We start from the raw sequence: 17,801 nt of genomic DNA, 5'->3' as shown, positions 1-17,801 counted from the left end.
TTTACAGTCACCTTAGAAGGGTACATTATTATCCCTGTTATATCAACAAGAAAACTTAGACACAGAGGTTAACAGACTTGCGTAGGGTCACAGAACTATAACTGGCAGAGCCAGGATTTAAACTTAGGCGACCTGGTTCCAGAGTCCTTGTTCCTTAGTACTATGTTATTCTCCTATATGATAAATAATAATTTGATTAAGGCAAATTTTATTTTATTTTATTTTGATTAAGGTAAATTTTAAATTTTATTTAGCTAGAGGCACTGACATTTGTGATTGGAACATTTTCCACTATTCATAGTACTTTATGTCTGTAAAGGGAATTGATATAAGGTAAGGACTAGTAGCCAAATTAGGAATAAACTGAAAATCTATACAGTTAGAGCTTATAACATCCCATATACTCCTTTTCAATTCACATTTGTCTTCTCTGTACTTTGGTTTTTTCTTTTACTTTGTCTGCCTTCTCTCTCTCTCTCTCTCTCTCTCAGTTGTTTCCCTTTTTTCTCATTGCTGATGTCATTGAATTTCCTTACTCTCATTTGTTCGTATTCCAGCTCTTTTATAAGAAAGTAACAAGGGTCTCAAAAATGGTTATAGTAAGGTTCTGCCACAATGTTATAGTGATTGAGCTGATGTCTGTTAAGAGCCATGTGAATAAATTATGCTTTTTGCAGAAAAAATTTCCAGGTGGATTAATTTTTAAAGCACCCTTTTGAATTAAAACAATAAACCAATGTTAACAAGTGTTTGTATTTGAATGGTGAATATTTTTCCCCATCTTTTTATACTTAAAATTTTTTCTACTGTTGAAACATTCAAAAATTTCTTTTGGGAAAATTTCATTGTTTTTAAAGCTTTAAATTAAGCTCTTGTTATACTCATACAAGTTTTGAACTATTTAGTAGATAATCTCAGTCAATTCCAAATGAGCCAATTCCTGTACATGGGCCTCTTTTATTGACAATGACATTTTGAGATTTCTTGCCAATGGTTATTTATGAAGGAGAGCTTTTATTTAACTGTAGAGCTATTCTTTGGGAATCATTTTTGCTAGGTGAAAAGATTGGTTCATAGGAAAATAGTTATTAAATAATTATGTAACTTGAACTAATCCAGACTCTTTCCCCAGATGATATTGCTGATAGGATGAGAATGGATGCTGGAGAAGTAACTTTAGTGAACCACAACTCCGTATTCAAAACCCATCTCCTGTCACAGACAGGTTTTCCAGAGGACCAGCTTTCACTTTCTGACCATCAGGTTAGGAATAGTTTTCTTCCCTTAATTAATGAATTATTTTGGCTTAAGTTTTCATCTGATGTAGTTTAAATGCCACACTCAAGACTATAAGCATGTATATAAATTTTTTACAATCAATAAATCTAGTGTTTGGAATTCTGTTTGATATATTAAAGTTAAGACAACAGCCGGGCTATGTATGAGTTCTTTGAGAACAGTACCTTTGAGAAAACTATTATTCCTCTGAATATTAGTTACCAGTACCGAGATCTGTGTTCTTTTAGACTAGTCTCTTGAAATTGCTGAACATTAAGTGTGTGTGTGTGTGTGTGTGTGTGTGTGTGTGTGTGAGTGTGTGAATACATAGCAGCTTTGAGGTTTCCCTGCTATGAAGCTGAGGTTCTTAAAGGATCCGCAGCATCAGCATCACCTGGGAGCTGGTTAGAAATGCAGAATCTCAGGCTTCATCCCATGCCTACTGAATCAGAGTCTGCATTTTAAACATTGCCAGCTAGTGTATGTGCACATTAAGGCTTGAGGAGCACTATTAATAAAGCAGTCCTTCTTAGTAGGAAACCCATTATTAATTTGAATGAGGCCATCCTTTGCTGTGTGAATCTGGCCTAAGCATAACAGAATGTTTAACATTCTTGGCCCCTGGGTACTAAATACCTATAGAATCTGCCCCCAATAATTATTTTGATAACTGAATATATATATTCACACATTTCCAGATTTATACTGGGGTGACCCCTGATTAAAAACTCTGTAGTTTCCAAAAGAATCAAAACCGGATCGATTTTGCCCACCTTTTTGATATATGATACAACTGGCTTTCAGAACAGGGTATACTAAATGCATATTTGCCTTCCATTGAACATTCTTTGAATTAAGTTGTGTAACAAATTTTTGCCCATTTTCCCCTTGAAGCCTCAACCATTTCATCAGATTGTGTATTTTCCTTTATTATTAGTATGCTGTTTAATTTATAATATATATAAATTAATTATATTGAGTTCTGAAGTATGTCATAATCTTGTTTAATAATACATTTTTCCTAAAAAAAAAAATAAATAAATAAAATAATACATTTTTCCTAGTATAAATTTTTATTCCATTTTATTGTCAACCATATGATTTAATAAAAATCTTCTGCTTTGTTTAGATACTACCTTCCACGCAAGGAAATTTGGACCGATCTTATACATGTTCTACAAGAAGTGCAGCTTATAGTCCAAATTATTATTCAGGTATGACACATTACTTGGAGTCAAGACATTTATACCATTGAGATTTCTTCCTACCAAATCATTTGTGTTTATCATCTCTAAAAGTATAAAAGCATCGTCAAAAGCAAAATAGTATTTTCTCAACTAAAACATCATTTTAATGAGCTCTGTGTATGTGTATGTGTGTGGTTGCTTTACTGACGATACTTTACTGATCTAGTATCAACCAAATATTTTATAATGGAAAAGTGTATTTGAAGTCTGTTCTCCTACTTGTTCATTATACCATTGTAAAAAGCACTACAGCTTGTTTTTTAGATGTGCATATGTGATTTAAAGGATAGTTGTTTTGTATTGATTGAAAGCACAGAGTTAGCCTATTTCTATTCCACTTGAAACCATGAATCCTGAACATTTATTTCTGCCCAAGTTTATCCCTCCATCAGGGCAGGAAATGTTAACTACATGTCTCTATCTAGCACCTGCCACAGCCATGCTTGCATATTCAAGGGCTTGCTTATTCCACTTGTGATCCATGACAGAAGTCAGCATTCTCTAGGCTATTCTAGCCCCTGGCCTGCCTGACTTTTCATCTCCCCTTCCTAAGGTTTGGACTTCCAATGATCTTCTGGCTCTGTCTTGGGGAAACGAAGAGTGTTTTTGTTGGTTAGCCTCCTGGTAGCATGACCCAGGAAGGTTATAGTGTCTTCCCATGTCTTTTCACTCCTCCTGTTTCAATCTCCTCATCTTGCCACAAATAAGGGAATATTAGCAACACCACTGAACCTGTCTCAATGGGATTTTTATGAGGATAAATTGAGATAATAAATATGAAATGCAAATAATAATTATTGTTGTTATTTGGCTTCCTCAGGATTCTTTGTCAACAAGATGAGATCTCCTCCCCTAAAAAGACGTTAGTATGTTCTTTTAGATTTATGTTATATTTAAATGTCATTTAGGTGGGTGGTACTTTACCCTGGGCACTGGATTTCCTCTCCTGGGATGGAAAATGGTCTCTACATAGTATGTGCATACTTTGTACAGAAAAATCAGTTATTTTGCTCTAAAAGTATCTCTCCCATAATTATTATTGAAAAGGCCTTCCTGGTGAGCACAGAGCCTGAAATCTGGTGTGATAGCTCATTATTAATCCTAGGGGAAGGACAATTGAGTGGGTAATGAAATCAGGTGATTAATATTTCCATTTGAACTCAGGTTGTGTTTCCTTGTAATTTCATATGCTAATTTATCATTGGGCAGAATATTTGCTTGTAGTTTAAAATAATTACTCAATAATAAACAGTTATATCCAAAATCTCTTGACCATAACTGAACTCTTTGTGGTCTTTTCTCATTTTTACCTGTGTGTACATGTATAGTACACGTTGTATGATTCGATACATACAATCTTTTTTTAGCCCAATATTTTACTTTCCATCTGTTTACGTGTTATTCTTTATAGTTACCTTTTCTGTTGATTTCTAATAATCCATGGAATTGATATGCACATTCACAGTCCTTTATGTGCAATTCCAAAATCCAAAAGGCTCTGAAAACCAAAAATGTTTTTCATAATTCATTTAGTATCAAAATTTGACCGAAATTCTTTCCTTGGCAAAACCTACATGAGCTGAAATGAAGCTATTTATATTTTGTCTTTCATCTATCTCTGTAAATATGAGTACTTACATTTTGCTACATATATATCAATATGTTTGATTATAGCATGCTGCGTCAGATTATACTTGGAAGTGTTACGTAGTATATTCCAGGTTATCTTTCTAAAATTCCAGAATTTTTAACTCAGAGACTGCTGAACCCAAGGGCTATGATTTAGGATAATGAGTCTGTGCCTTTATTTGCTTCATTATTTTCCCTACAGTTTACGTTCCCTTCACCCTCTCCATTTTCAGCTATTATAAATAACTTAAAACATTTGTATATATAGCATTTTTTTCTTTCAAATTTCAGTACACCCTTGATATTCACAAAGGATATATGTGAAGTCATCTTAAATCATCATATCTTGACTGGTGATACTTGACCAGATTCCTGGCTTTCTACTCAGTTACGTGATTTTTGAGAGTTACATTTTTCCTACGTTTGTCCTCATACCACAAGTTGATCCCCTTACTAAAATCTTAACACTGAAGTTTTATTTCTCACTTGAAGGCCATCATTTTAGGAAAAGAAAAAAATATTACTTTATAACTGTTACTGAATAATGATGATGAAAAGAGAGTAACAACAGTGAATAGTAAAGCCACATTGAAATGGGGGTACTTAGCTATTAGATTTATTCTCTAAATTACAGCCTGAAGCAGAGGATTCATATTTGTGCCTCTATCAAATTTCATCTAGTCCCTGACCAAATATGACATGTCATAGACCTCCAAGGTCACTCCCTAACAATCAGAATTTTAAATCTTGAATGCCAAGGATCTATAGGTATATATACTTTTTTCTTACAATAAAGTCTTTAATTCAAACCTACTTTTTACTGTGTACTTTTTAAAACTTTGTTACTTTGCCACACCCATTCCAATTAATTGCATGTCCTGCAGAATTTTGTCTCTGCTATCTCCTTTGGATGTGTTCTTTTCTGATAATCCCCATACTGATTTCTGTGGTCTGTTGCCTCAAGCCTTACCTTTTGATTGGGCAGGCCTGGGTCCCCAGTTTACCTGCCCTAGTCGTCTCGCTCTGACTCTGTTGGTGTTTGTTTCCTCTTTCATTTTGTCATCCTTTCCTTCACCAGTATGAAAACAAACACAGGAAAACCCAAACTTTAGAATCTAGGGTCTGGAGCTTCCTATTTACTGCTTTACTGGATCTGCTTCACTATATCAAGCTTTTAAAAAATCTGCTTCTTAATCCATTTAAGATTAGACTGTTAAAACATTGATTTTAAAAAAATTTTAGCAAGCAGAGAATAGTAACTTTCAGAGCAGAGAGAATAATAACTAGCAAGCAGAGATTGAATAACTTAGTGCTTGTCAGACTTCAAGACCTCTTGAGGTTATTAAGAGTACAATTGAAACGAAAATTAAAACATTTTAAACCCTAAACAAAGAAAAGTAGATTAAGATGAAAAGAAATGATTTTGCTCATGCTTAGAATCTTAATCTTCCCTTTGGAAAATACAAGTATGTTAAATTAGGCTGCCAAACTGGCATTTAGTAGGTAAGATGATTTAAAGCATCCTGCTATTTATAATAACAAAATAAATCCTTAAGTTAACAGGAACAACTGTTGGTTACTTTTATAGTAAGTGATTGGCTGATACACTTTTTTGAAGATACAAAGTTTACTTAATTTTGTTCATAAAGGTATTGCCTGTCCTTGTAGAAAATTTACAGAGAAAAGTAAAAAAATATCCATCATTCTATTAGAACACAACCAAAATTAAATTTTTGTGTATTTCCTTATAGTTTTGTGTGTATTTATGTGCACATAATAAGTAATCTTATTTGTGGCATTTGCAGTCTTATTTCTTAATGATAGACAGAATACCAGGTTAAACCATTACTAAAAAAAGAATGTCTACAACACCCTGTGGTCTCCTCTAGCTTTGCTTGATTACATCAGCAGTAGAGGCCTATTCAGTGATTTCATTGAATGGGGTTGGAACCACCTTATTCTGGTTAAACAAACTGCTTGATCCTGTGCTTTTCCCTTGCATTTTAAAGCAGAAGCCTCTGTCACATGCCATTGAGGAGGCTACTCTAGCTTATCCTTAGTCTCAAATTTCACACCTGTCAGGGTAATTTGCATTTTTTGTAGACATCTCTAGTTGGATCATTCCCTAATCAAATTTTAGCAAAAAAGTGTAAGAGACAAAAATTTATATTGTTATTCACATTTAAAGATAATTTTCTGGTCATAAATGAGACTCATTTTCATTAGCCTCATGTCTGTGTCCTCGAAGCAATGGTAATAGATGCTAAGCATAGGTAATGATTCTAACAGAAAAAAAGTTATAATTCATTTTGAGACGAAATTTAATTATTAGATTCATCCACTGGGAAATCAACTGGTACTAATACCATCCCTCACTGCTGCTTTTTTTCTGCCTTAGTTATGCTGAATCCTGATCAACTGAAAATAAAAAAGCCACGAAACTTACATTTTTGTCAGTTGCCTTTCTTTTTGGATAGAGTATCAAAAGCTACATTAAATATTTTAAATAACAAATATGTAATATTGTGCAAAGTTCTATAGTAATATACTCTGAAAGAGAACCTTCAAAATGATGTTGACATTAGATAAAAATTCAAGAAGTAGAGAATTGTCATTCTCATTTTTCTGCGGGCACTCCTCAGAGTGCCATAGCCTAACATCGGAAGTTAATTTTGAAGGCGTTGTTTTAAATTGTCCAATCCTGCTGATAAGAAGAGGGTGTATAAATTATTCTACTCCTAGCTGAAACTTCAGGAGATTTCTTACCACCCCAACTTGTAAGCCACAAGTCAGAAAATTCAAATAATGAACAAAAAAATCCTCACTTAGTCTGATTGTAGTAGCAAACATTGCAGTATTGATGTCTGTTGATTATGGCACTGACTGAAGGTTATCATACCAGAACCAGATGCATATGATGGGTCATTCCTGCCATAAGCTGGCCAGAATAAGCAGCCTTTAGGTTATCTCTGCTCTTAGAGCCCGAGTTGTGAACATGGTAATTAAAAACAAGAGACACCAGCTGCTTATTAAACAATAACTGTTGTTCATTTGAATTACAATTCTCCTTGGCCCTCCACCTGCTTTCTTACTGGTCTGGCCTACCTTCTTTCAGGCCCAGGCCTGGGAGTGCTTGCAAGATATAGTTGGGGTAAAATGTTGACTTTTGGTGGACACCACGGAGTCACATTGATGCAGATAAGGCACATGGCTGTGGCAGGATTCAGCTCCTTCAACAATTTTCAGGTTAGTATGGCTGAATCAATTCTAGTTTGTAGAAGTTCCCTTACTTCAGACTTTACTGGCAGTTGAGACTGGGATCTTCCATGAGAGACATGGTAATATGCCACATTACTTTGGAATACGATGTTGGACATGGTTGCAGTCATATGGAGAACCACCGTAGGTATTTGTTTAATTTATTGAAACTTTTATTCTTTTAGATAACCCTTCCTCAGACAGTTTTCTTGGCTCAGGAGATGTAAGAACCTTTGGCCAGAGTGCAAATGGTCAGTGGAGAAATTCCACTCCAGCATCAGGTTCAACTTTACAGAAATCAAGAAACAGCCGAAGTCTTTACCTCGATACCCGAAAGACCTCAAGGTAGGTATTCTGGCTGCTTCGTTCACAAGCCCTTCCTGCCATATAAGAGAAAATGGCTATAAGATAGTTGTTACATTGACATTTTAAAAAAGTAACACCATTTTTGAATTTTAAACCATGGAGATACGGACAAGTCCATTTTAAACTTTCAACTTTTCATTTCCTTGGTGCTGAATTTTGGTGACAGCCAAATCTTATTAGAGGAGAGAGTTTTGAAATCTTTGTGGATGTTGAGTATATTACTACCCTTCAGGATCAGTATGGCTATTAAGAATCTTAAAGTGAAAATCACTCAGTTTCTACAACTTCAGTAACAAAGAAACTAGCACCTTTTGTGGGCTCTCACATGAACAGAGACCTGACTTAAACCAAAGCAGCTCTGCACCTCATGACCTTAGTCAACTAGACCTAAGCTACTTCTGTCAGAAAGTAGCGTCACAAAGAACTTTATCCTATTTAGCCCAACTTCATAAGCTCTACCTATTCCCTCACCAAGCATATACTGATTCTTAAAGGCACATGACGTTTGGCTTAGAAACTTTTCCCTCAGGTACTTTATTATATTAGTAAAATATTTCTTTTTTAAAATAGTACTTATGACTTCTTAAATTTTACTCTGGTGATGGATTTTAGGAATGTGGTATGTTTAATTTCCTGCTTAGTCAAGGCTAAGCTTTTTGGTGTTGACTGAAACCAATAAGATGGCTTTTATTTTATTTTATTTTTTACTTCATGATTATCAGAACATAGACTCTGTAAACGTGTCAGCACTCCCAGGGGTCGTCTTCCCACTTGTTACTATTTTTAAAAATTACACCAGAATTCATTAATACATTCACATTGTAAAAATCAAAACATTACTGGTAACGATAAAGAGCGCTTGACCACTAATACACAATCTTGTTCCCCTCCTTTTGGTATGTTTCCTTCCAAACTTTTTCCTATGCTTGTTTCACGCTCACTTACTTACATAGAGGGTGCCAAAAAATATATACACATTTTAAGAAAGGAAAAAAACTTGAAATTGTAATACTCAATATATACTGATAACAAAAGATGATTACAAGTCACGTTTGACTTCTGCAATTACAAGAGGTGCTCAAAGTGGTTACCATCAGCGTCCAGACACTTCTAATTACAGCAAACTACTGCTTCAGCAATGTTGACCAAAGTGTCTACTTGTATACATTTTTTTGGCACCCCTGGTATATAGCACGATATATATGCTATGTATGCTATGAAATGTACAATATTTTCTCTTCATTAAAGATGTTTTATACGCATCACTTGGCAAGTTGCTTTTTTAATTAAGCAATGCCACCCTGTTATTTTTTAAGGTAACATCATTACAGAAACAGTACACGTGCCTTGTAAAAAATTGGAAAACACTGATAAGCAAAAATAAAATTATCACATTTCCTCTAGCTAGAGATCACCTCTGTAATATCTTAGTATATATCCTTCCTATTTTTCTCTGCAATCACACATTGTTCAAAAATGAGTTTATACTGTGCACACTCTTTCGTAATCTGCTTTTTCAGTCAGTTATCTCTTCAGTAAATTTTATTCTGTACACTCACTAAATTATATTTAAATTATTCTAGGTGACCCGAAAATATCTTTCTAGCTAATTTGTCCAAACTAGTATCCAATCTAGATTGCACCTGGTGGTTAACGCTCATAAGTCTCTTACAAGCTAGAACAGCCTCTTTTTTTAATATCATGACTTTTTTCCTGCATAATTTTCCATTTTTTGGATTTGACAGATTTCTGCCTCATAATATCATTATTTTGTCCTCTATTTGCTGTATATTTTTGTAAACTATATTTTTGACTTTAATAAAAGCTGCTGCTGTATTATACATTAGCAAACCTACAGTATCTGGTTTTCCTATCATTAGTGATGCTGGATTGACCTCTGGATTGGGGAGATAACAGTCTGGTCCTTATTTGTGTAGTTAGGTTTTTGCCCCCTGTGTCAAGAATGTAATCTAAATGAGGTTATTTTGGCATCACATGAATGACCAGTTTCACATCAGCCTGATAGTTATTAATATCAATTGATAATCCTTATCTGATGATAATTTTTTAAAACCAAGGTATAATTGACATATAACATTGGTTTCAGGTATGTAACATGATTTGATATTTGTATGTATTGCGAATTAATCACTGTAATAACATCCATCACCATACATAGTTACAAAATTTTTTTTTCTTTGGAGAACTTTTAAGGTCTTATCTTTTAGCAACTTTCAAATACACAATGTAGATTATTAACTATAGTCACCATGCTCTACATTATATGCCCATGACTTACTTATTTTATAACTAGAAGTTTGTACCTTTTGACTCTCTCTGACCTGTGATAATAATTTTATTAGAGTTAATGAAATAGTACTTTTATAATTTGATCATTTTTTTCTTCACTTATTAATTGGCATTCTGCTATATATAAAGGAAGGCTTTTTTTCCTCATCAGCTGGGGCTATTTGGTTACCCTGAAATACATTTCCTACTAGGAAGACAGGGTATATGATTAGATCTTTCTTTTTTTTTTTTTAAGATTTTTTTTTTTTAGTTGGGGAAGGGGAACAGGACTTTATTGGGGAACAGTGTGTACTTCCAGGACTTTTTTCCAAGTCAAGTTGTTGTCCTTTCAATCTTAGTTGTGGAGGGTGCTGTTCAGCTTCAAGTTGTTGTCCTCCTTTCAATCTTAGTTGTGGAGGGCGCAGCTCAGCTCCAGGTCCAGTTGCCGTTTTCTAGTTGCACGGGCACAGCCCACCATCCCTTGCGGGAGTCGAGGAATCGAACTGGCAACCTTGTGGTTGAGAGGATGCGCTCCAACCAACTGAGACATCCGGGAGCTCAGTGGTAGCTCAGCTCAAGGTGCTGTGTTCAATCTTAGTTGCAGGGGGTGCTGCCCACCATCCCTTGTGGACTCGAGGAATTGAACTGGCAACCTTGTGGTTGAGAGCCCACTGGCCCATGTGGGAATTGAACTGGCAGCCTTCGGAGTTAGGAGCATGGAGCTCCAACCGCCTGAGCCACCGGGCAGGCCCTAGATCTTTCTTTTTCATTACCAATTTTTAAAGCGTTTTTTTTAAATAGCCACTTCATGTGGTTCAAATGAAGTTTCTTTTTTTTTAGTGTTATTATGGATTCAGTGTGCTTCAATCCACTACAGTCATTATTATTTTAATACTTACATTCTCACAACTTTGACCAGTGGGAGCTTACTTCTGTTTCTGGCCCAACTTTGTTAATTGTTGGTAGCATCCTTGCTTTCCAGCATTGCAAGATGCCCTCATACTGTTTCCTTAGAAAAAAGAATCTTTTGTATTAAAAACACAAATACAGCACACACTCTCTACGAAGCATAAATACAAAAGACATTGTGGGGAATTCATTATATCGTTAGCAAACAAATTTTATTGCCCTTGCCATCCTTTCCTAGCTGCATCCACCCATCCTAAGAAAATCAGCCTGTTCCTGAAATTCTGAGTCCTTCGCCTTTCCCCACTCTATACACATAGAAACCGTTAGAGTTTGAAGAGTTAGAGGCTATATTTGTTTTTTGATTTTCTTAGACCTAGTCTGATTTCATTTGGATCCAGACCACATGTACTGACTTAAAGATTTGACTTTATTGAATTCAGTTTAGTCAACTATGTAGCTCTATTTTGCATCCTCAGCAAGAAAAAAAAGAGAGAAAATTCATTATGTCGATAGCAAGTACCTCAAACTTGCTAGATAATGATGAGAAAGAGCACCTAGAAAAAACTTTATTTACCTAGCCTTAGAGGTAAGACTGGGTTTTGAGTTTACAAAAATATTTTTTCTGCCAATTTTTCTCATTATTGGGGCACAAATAGTATAAAGAAACCTTACCTCTAAGGCTAGGTAAATAAAATTCTCCTTCAGAGGAGGTAAACAGTGAGGCCAAAAGGAGCATTTACAGAGAGTGATGCAGCCTAATAAAAAGCCTTCTGGTTGTTTTTAATGAAGGATGGGAGCCCTCTGTTGGTGTTTTAGGAAATTTTAAAACTCAGTTTAAAAGCTTTAGCTGAGAGGCTTCAGTTTTATCCATCTTTGCATATTTAATCTTAAACTAATTCCCTAGGAAGGACTTGGGGCAGGGGGCTGTGGGGAGTAAATAGGAAGTGTATGTGTACGTTGGCATACATAGAACCTAGGATTTCTGAAGAAGTCTGATCTGATAAGCTTTCTGCCATCCCACACAGGTCTATGGTTCCTGACCAAAGGAACTTCATGAAGCTAAGACATACAATTTTAGGTGTTTGCTAATCATATAGTTTGGCAATCTAAGACCTCTTAGTGACAGCATCTGATGCAGCAACCTATATATCATCTCTTGTATATTTTCCTCAAATGGTACATGTGTCATTCTACCCATTAATTTTTGTGTTTGTTATTTCTTGAAAGTGAAAATAATCACTAGGTTAGATTTTCTTACCTACTGTTCTTACCTTTTCTTACAATTTTTTTTTTTCAGTGGATTATCAAACACCTTTACAGGAAAATCAAACCATCACTGCCATGTATCTGCATATGAAAAATCTTTTCCTATTAAATCTGTTCCAAGTCCATCTTGGAGTGGTTCATGTCGTCGAAACCTTTTGAGCCCCAAGAAAACTCAGAGGCGACATGTTAGTACAGCAGAAGAGGTAAGGAACACCTGCAGTGAAAGCTGTTAAAAGTTAGATTTTTCCCTACGTTCCATTTGTTCTTTCCAATTTAGATGTTTATTAACCATTTCATTTACTTAGCCCTTTCTGTGTTTTTCTTTCTTAATTACTTTTTTTTTAGTGCTGTCATTTGTTCTTAAGAAATTGGAGATATATTAGTAAGACTTCATTATTTTCCTTACCATGTCCTATTCCTGTTGGACAGTAGACTTAATCCTCAGTGTTGTCTGAATGGCTACCCACATATCAAACTCTTCTTTTTTAGATCCTTTCTAAACACTTGTTTCATGTGACAAAATTGTTAACCTTGCTGGGTTTGATAAAATACCCACTGTTACTTCTTACTAGGACAGTTTTTCCTCAAAATAAAAGAAAAATCAAGAAGTCAGCTAAATAACTTAAATCCTTTCATTATGAGAAAGATCTTTGAGATCATAGATTTTCCCCAAAGGAAAGATGTTCTCTTGGCACTGGGTTGTTATATTCATTGCCCTAAAGGAAAAAATAAATTCTGTCAGTATAATATAAAATATGATTTATACAATAGCAATGTGTTTATACCTGTTCAGGTAAATATTTATTATGCTTCTGGTCGGCTTTGGACTGATTGCTGTGGAGATACAAATGAATAATAATGACCTTACATTTATGTAGCATTAGAGTTTCCAGTGCGCTTTCCACATGTGATTTTATTTTTAATCCTTTTAACCTGGTGATTTAGGTAGAAATGAGGTAACATCCATATTTTGCAGATTTGGAAAATAAAGGTCAGAGATCACACAACTAGTAATTGGCCAGCCTGCAACGCAGGACTTCTGAAGGAGTCTAGTCTCGTGTGCTTTATGTTATACATACAGTCTGGTGGTATGGTTCTTGTCCATTGGAACTTACAGATCGTGGAGTCAGAAATAATTATCTAATTTGGTAATGAAGGTCTCTTAGGTGGCAAAACTTGATTATTTGTGACATGGTTAGTAAAAATGCTGTACATTTTTTTGGTTTGAAGTTTGTATGGAATCTAAAATATTCAAGCAGAGGGTGGCAGATTTAGTAAATCATATTTAGTAAGAAAAAGGATAGACAGGAGCTCGGCAACAATTGGTGATAAGAGCTGAGCAACAGTTACAAAAAGGAGAGTTATTTTTCACTGTACCTTTTGTACCATTGAATTTAGTACCATGTATGTATTTATTACATGTGTGATTTTTTTTAAATGACTGGAGTTATGGGGCTTGTGCTTCTGCTGGAGTCTAGGCAGCCTATGGGGTACAGAGAGACTTGTGGAGAAAGAGACAGCAACAGCATGGCAGCTGGATACAGGCCTTCCAACACTCCCCTGTCCCATGTGACTGCTCCTGGAATCAGTAGGGTCCTTTACTGTTCACTCACTAGCCAGCCAGGCCTTTGGACGACTCAGCCCCTTCTCCTTTTGCCTCCACTTCTAGCCTGAGGACTTGGGCTGGACAGGTCACAGACTGGGACACTGAAGGACATGAAACAAGGGTTCCTCTTCCTTCTACAGTAGAGTCAAGGAGATTTCACGGATTTAATCTGTCCTATGAAACGAGATGAAGGAAATTTTGCCTCAATTGATTTTAGGTCTATATTCTGCTATGAAAAGTGATAGAACGGAAACATGGAATAACCCATATAATATGAGTAAGACAAAATATTAGACCAAACTTGATTAAGTCAAACTTTCAACAGATTATTTCTATATTGAGTTTTGGGTATTACAGATAATCTAATTAAAATATAATCCACACACACACCCCGTCCCCCCGCCCCTCCCCTGGGACTAAAGAATTTATTTATTGATGGGAGCTTACAGACTGGAGGAACAGTTATTTTCCATGGAAATGTTGGGATCTCCAAGGGAGATGCAGTTGCTTATCTTAAAGAAGGAAAATTATGTATTAATCTTACTGCTGGATTTGTCCATCACCTTCAGGAATATGAAGCCATTGACACAATTAACATGATGATGTCACCACTGCATTGTTCAGTGTTACAGCAGGGTTTGAAGAGAATACGTGAAGACGAATTTGGAAATAAGCAAGTGGTGGCTGTACCACTACTTGTCTGATGGCTGTTCCAAGGGTGGCATTTAAAAACTAGCCACATGTGCTACTTAAATTAATTCAAATTAAATAAAATAAAAATTTAGTTTCTCAGTCATACCAGCAACATTTCAAGTATTCATTAACCACACATAGCTAGTGAGTACTATATTGGACAGTGCAGATACATCTTAATGTTTTCATTATCACAGAAGTTCTTTTAGCGCTGTTACAGAAGATGTGAATTTCTGTTTGGGAAAGAGAAAATACTAGGGACAATAAAAATGTTAAATGTAGGTACACAAGTAATTTCTCTTCAATTATGTGTTGCTTCCAGAGATGCTTCTCTGCAACATACTGAGCAACGTTTTAAAGTGTTGGACTTCCTTAATAAACGCTTTTTTTTTTAAATACAATTTTATTATAAGCCAAACGTTTTGGACTTAAAAACAGAAAGTTGTTGAATTATTTACTTTTCATACTTGGAATTTATATAGTATAAAGCTATTTAAACAAAATCAAAGTTGGGGGATTTATGAAGTTATTTGGGTGATTTATAACAGGATTTACTGGTTTGCTAAAATTTATTTTGTGTTCTCTGTTAAACTTTTATAATTTTACAATTCATTTTTATGATGGAGCCCTGTTGCAGAAGCATCTAAATGCAAGAATCTGCTACATTTTTTTCTTAATAGAATTCCACATCTTAATTACCCTTATACAGTTTTAAACTTTCCTTCGTCCTTTATTAGGTTTAAAACGTAACGTTAACCAACTTCGTTTACTTAAACGTATTATCCAATTATTGCTTCCTTTCATGTTAATTTCCTGATTGGCTTACTCAATAGAAAACAGTTTAATAAATAATGTAAAGAGAAAGATGATTTCATTTACAGTATCACATGCCCCAAAAGATTGTGTTTGAAGTTTCAAGTGACTTTTCTCTTTACATTTGCTTTTGGTAAAGCCAAATGTATATGTTCTTTTTAGAGTTGCCTAGGCTATCATTTTCTTTGACATGGTTCTAAATAAAGTATAATATACCCAATGTGTTTTGTTTTAATGAAGCCTTTGCATCATTTTTTTTTTAAAGATAGTCTTGTGACCTTCAAATTAACATGTAGAAATATGAAAAGTTCTTAACTTTTTTCTGTAATTTCTTTTTTAAACCGTACATTAAACTGAAAGCATGAGGCTTGAAGAGACTTCAGATCAGTGTTTGGAATATGGAACATTTATTCCTGTTTACTTTATATTATCTAATGACTGTGAGGTTGTTTGGGCTCAGACAGCAGCTTTTCTTTGAAGATATATTTATTGGGGAAAATGACTTGTGGGGGACTTGTGTGCGTTAAATTGATTTTTAAAAAATAATTCTTTGTATGGAATTAATCTAGATTTCTCATAATTTGCATTAATTGAGTCAATTAATGGCACATTGGTTCTTTATGTTTTATTTATAAGTATACAAATTTATTCTAAGAAAACATTTTGCTTTGTGGTGTGAAGGAGGAGGGAAGTGTTTTTAACTTTATGGTTGAAGTCTTTTAGGGTACCATAAAACAAAGGTCCTTTCTGTTACACTGTTCTCTTGAGGTCTTTATGAGAGAAGAATTTTTTTTTTACATTCCCTTGGTATGCAAAGTAACCTCCTACACCAGTTTACTGCTTTACTTTCTTTCCTATGATGTGATAATGCAGTCAAAGCCTTTTAAAATCTAATTTTGTGGGACACTGTAAATGAACTAAAATGACTGATTAATTAAGAGTTAATATCCATGACCACGGTGGTATTCCTCTTCTGATTTTCCTTCCCTCCTTATGTTTTACCATCCCTGAAAGCAAAATACAGTTAACTCCACTGTATTGTGGATTAGGTTATTTGGTGTAGTGGGAAAGTGGAGTCAAGATTTACATGGGGTGAGGGTGGCGGGTGGTATTCAAAAATTCTGGTCATTAAAGGGTAAGATAACACAGCTTTCTTTTCTGTATATAGATAGATCACTGTGGAGTTGGTTGGCAAAGGTCTCTCTTACAATCTAATAATCTGTAATGATGCTTCATTCTTCAGACTATCTTCATAATAGCAAATTTTGGTTTTAATAAAGAGGAATTTATTTTAATTATGGTTTTTAAATTTGTTTCTCAAATACTCGTATCCTCTCTAGTAGAATAGCCCCAAAATACAGATTTGGTCATTGATGTTAATTTACACCTGGTAATTGTGTTTTTCTAAACATAATTTTGTGCTGTCCCTGAAGTGCCTGCCCAATACCATAGACACTTTCTTCATAAACACTAGAAAAGTGGACTGCCATCAACTGGAATAAAATATTAATGTCGAAGGGATAAAATAACGGGGTTTATTTTCTTCACATAGAACATTACAAATTTGTTTTTTCTCTTGGGTCTATTTTTCCACCAAATGGGCTCAACTAATTCCAACTTTCCTTATCATTCAACTATTCAAATTTAAGGATAGCTTTTTCTCATTAGTAATTGTCATACATCACAGTTCAAGGTGTATCTTGTTAGATCAGTAACCTTATACTGACAATGTAATTGAAATTTACTATGTAGCAAAAAATGATTCAAAAAGAAAAAAATTAGTATTTCTGTACTTTTACATGGATCATTGCTTAATTCATGATGCCTCTAACAAACATTTATAACTGAATAAAATGCTGTGTGCGTATTGAAATGTCATAATGCAAAATGCTGCTTGCCCTGGCACAAAGTATTACAGTTATTTTGTGAAGTTCGTGATTGTAGTAAGATGTATGTAAGATTTAAAGAAAAAATAAGTACTGGGTATATTATTTAGTGAGTGCAGCCCTTTGCTGTAGTGGATCTGAATGGAATAGACTCTTTACCATGGTTACAAGTCCTGTGTAATCTGATTTTCTGCTAAGTGATCTCATTTCGTACTACTCTTGTCCTGACTCACACTGACCTTACTATTCCTTGAACACATCAAGCACATTCCTGTTTCAGGGCCTTTGCATTTGCTGTTCCTTTGTCTGGAATACTCTCTTATAAATTTCTATGACTTACTTCCTCCCTTGATTTAGGTTTCTATTGAAATACCACCTTTTTAGAGAGGTCTTACCTGTGTCTTCTGTTCCCCTTCCATCACTTTCTATTATTCCCTTCTTTATTTTTGTTCATTTTACCTGACTAGTTTTTTGTTTGTCAATCCTTTAACTGTAATGTAAGCTCTACAAGGGCAAGAACTTGGGACTTAGGAAAAGTGAAATAAATGTTGGAGATGAAAA

The 17,801-nt window shown here is 34.8% G+C and overlaps 1 protein-coding gene across 4 annotated transcripts in view; it reads left to right on the top strand.

The window, feature by feature from the left end:
- Positions 1–17,801, top strand: part of SENP1 (SUMO specific peptidase 1) — a 48,300-nt gene that overhangs the window by 4,179 nt on the left and 26,320 nt on the right. For 3 of the 4 annotated variants that reach the window (XM_019748361.3, XM_019748357.3, XM_019748360.3), the window contains exons 3-7: positions 1,133–1,263; positions 2,408–2,492; positions 3,346–3,387; positions 7,598–7,757; positions 12,274–12,445. In XM_019748361.3, the coding sequence (XP_019603920.1) occupies positions 1,133–1,263; positions 2,408–2,492; positions 3,346–3,387; positions 7,598–7,757; positions 12,274–12,445 (590 nt within the window). The remainder of the gene's footprint in view (positions 1–1,132; positions 1,264–2,407; positions 2,493–3,345; positions 3,388–7,597; positions 7,758–12,273; positions 12,446–17,801) is intronic. The other variant, XM_019748356.3, reaches the window with a different exon arrangement.

This window comes from Rhinolophus sinicus, chromosome 1 (assembly GCF_057876585.1).
Source record: "Rhinolophus sinicus isolate RSI-liver-muscle chromosome 1, RSI-T2T, whole genome shotgun sequence".
NCBI lineage: Eukaryota > Metazoa > Chordata > Mammalia > Chiroptera > Rhinolophidae > Rhinolophus > Rhinolophus sinicus.
The sequence above is the reverse complement of the archived record's forward strand: the minus strand, read 5'-3'. Positions and strand labels throughout refer to the sequence as shown.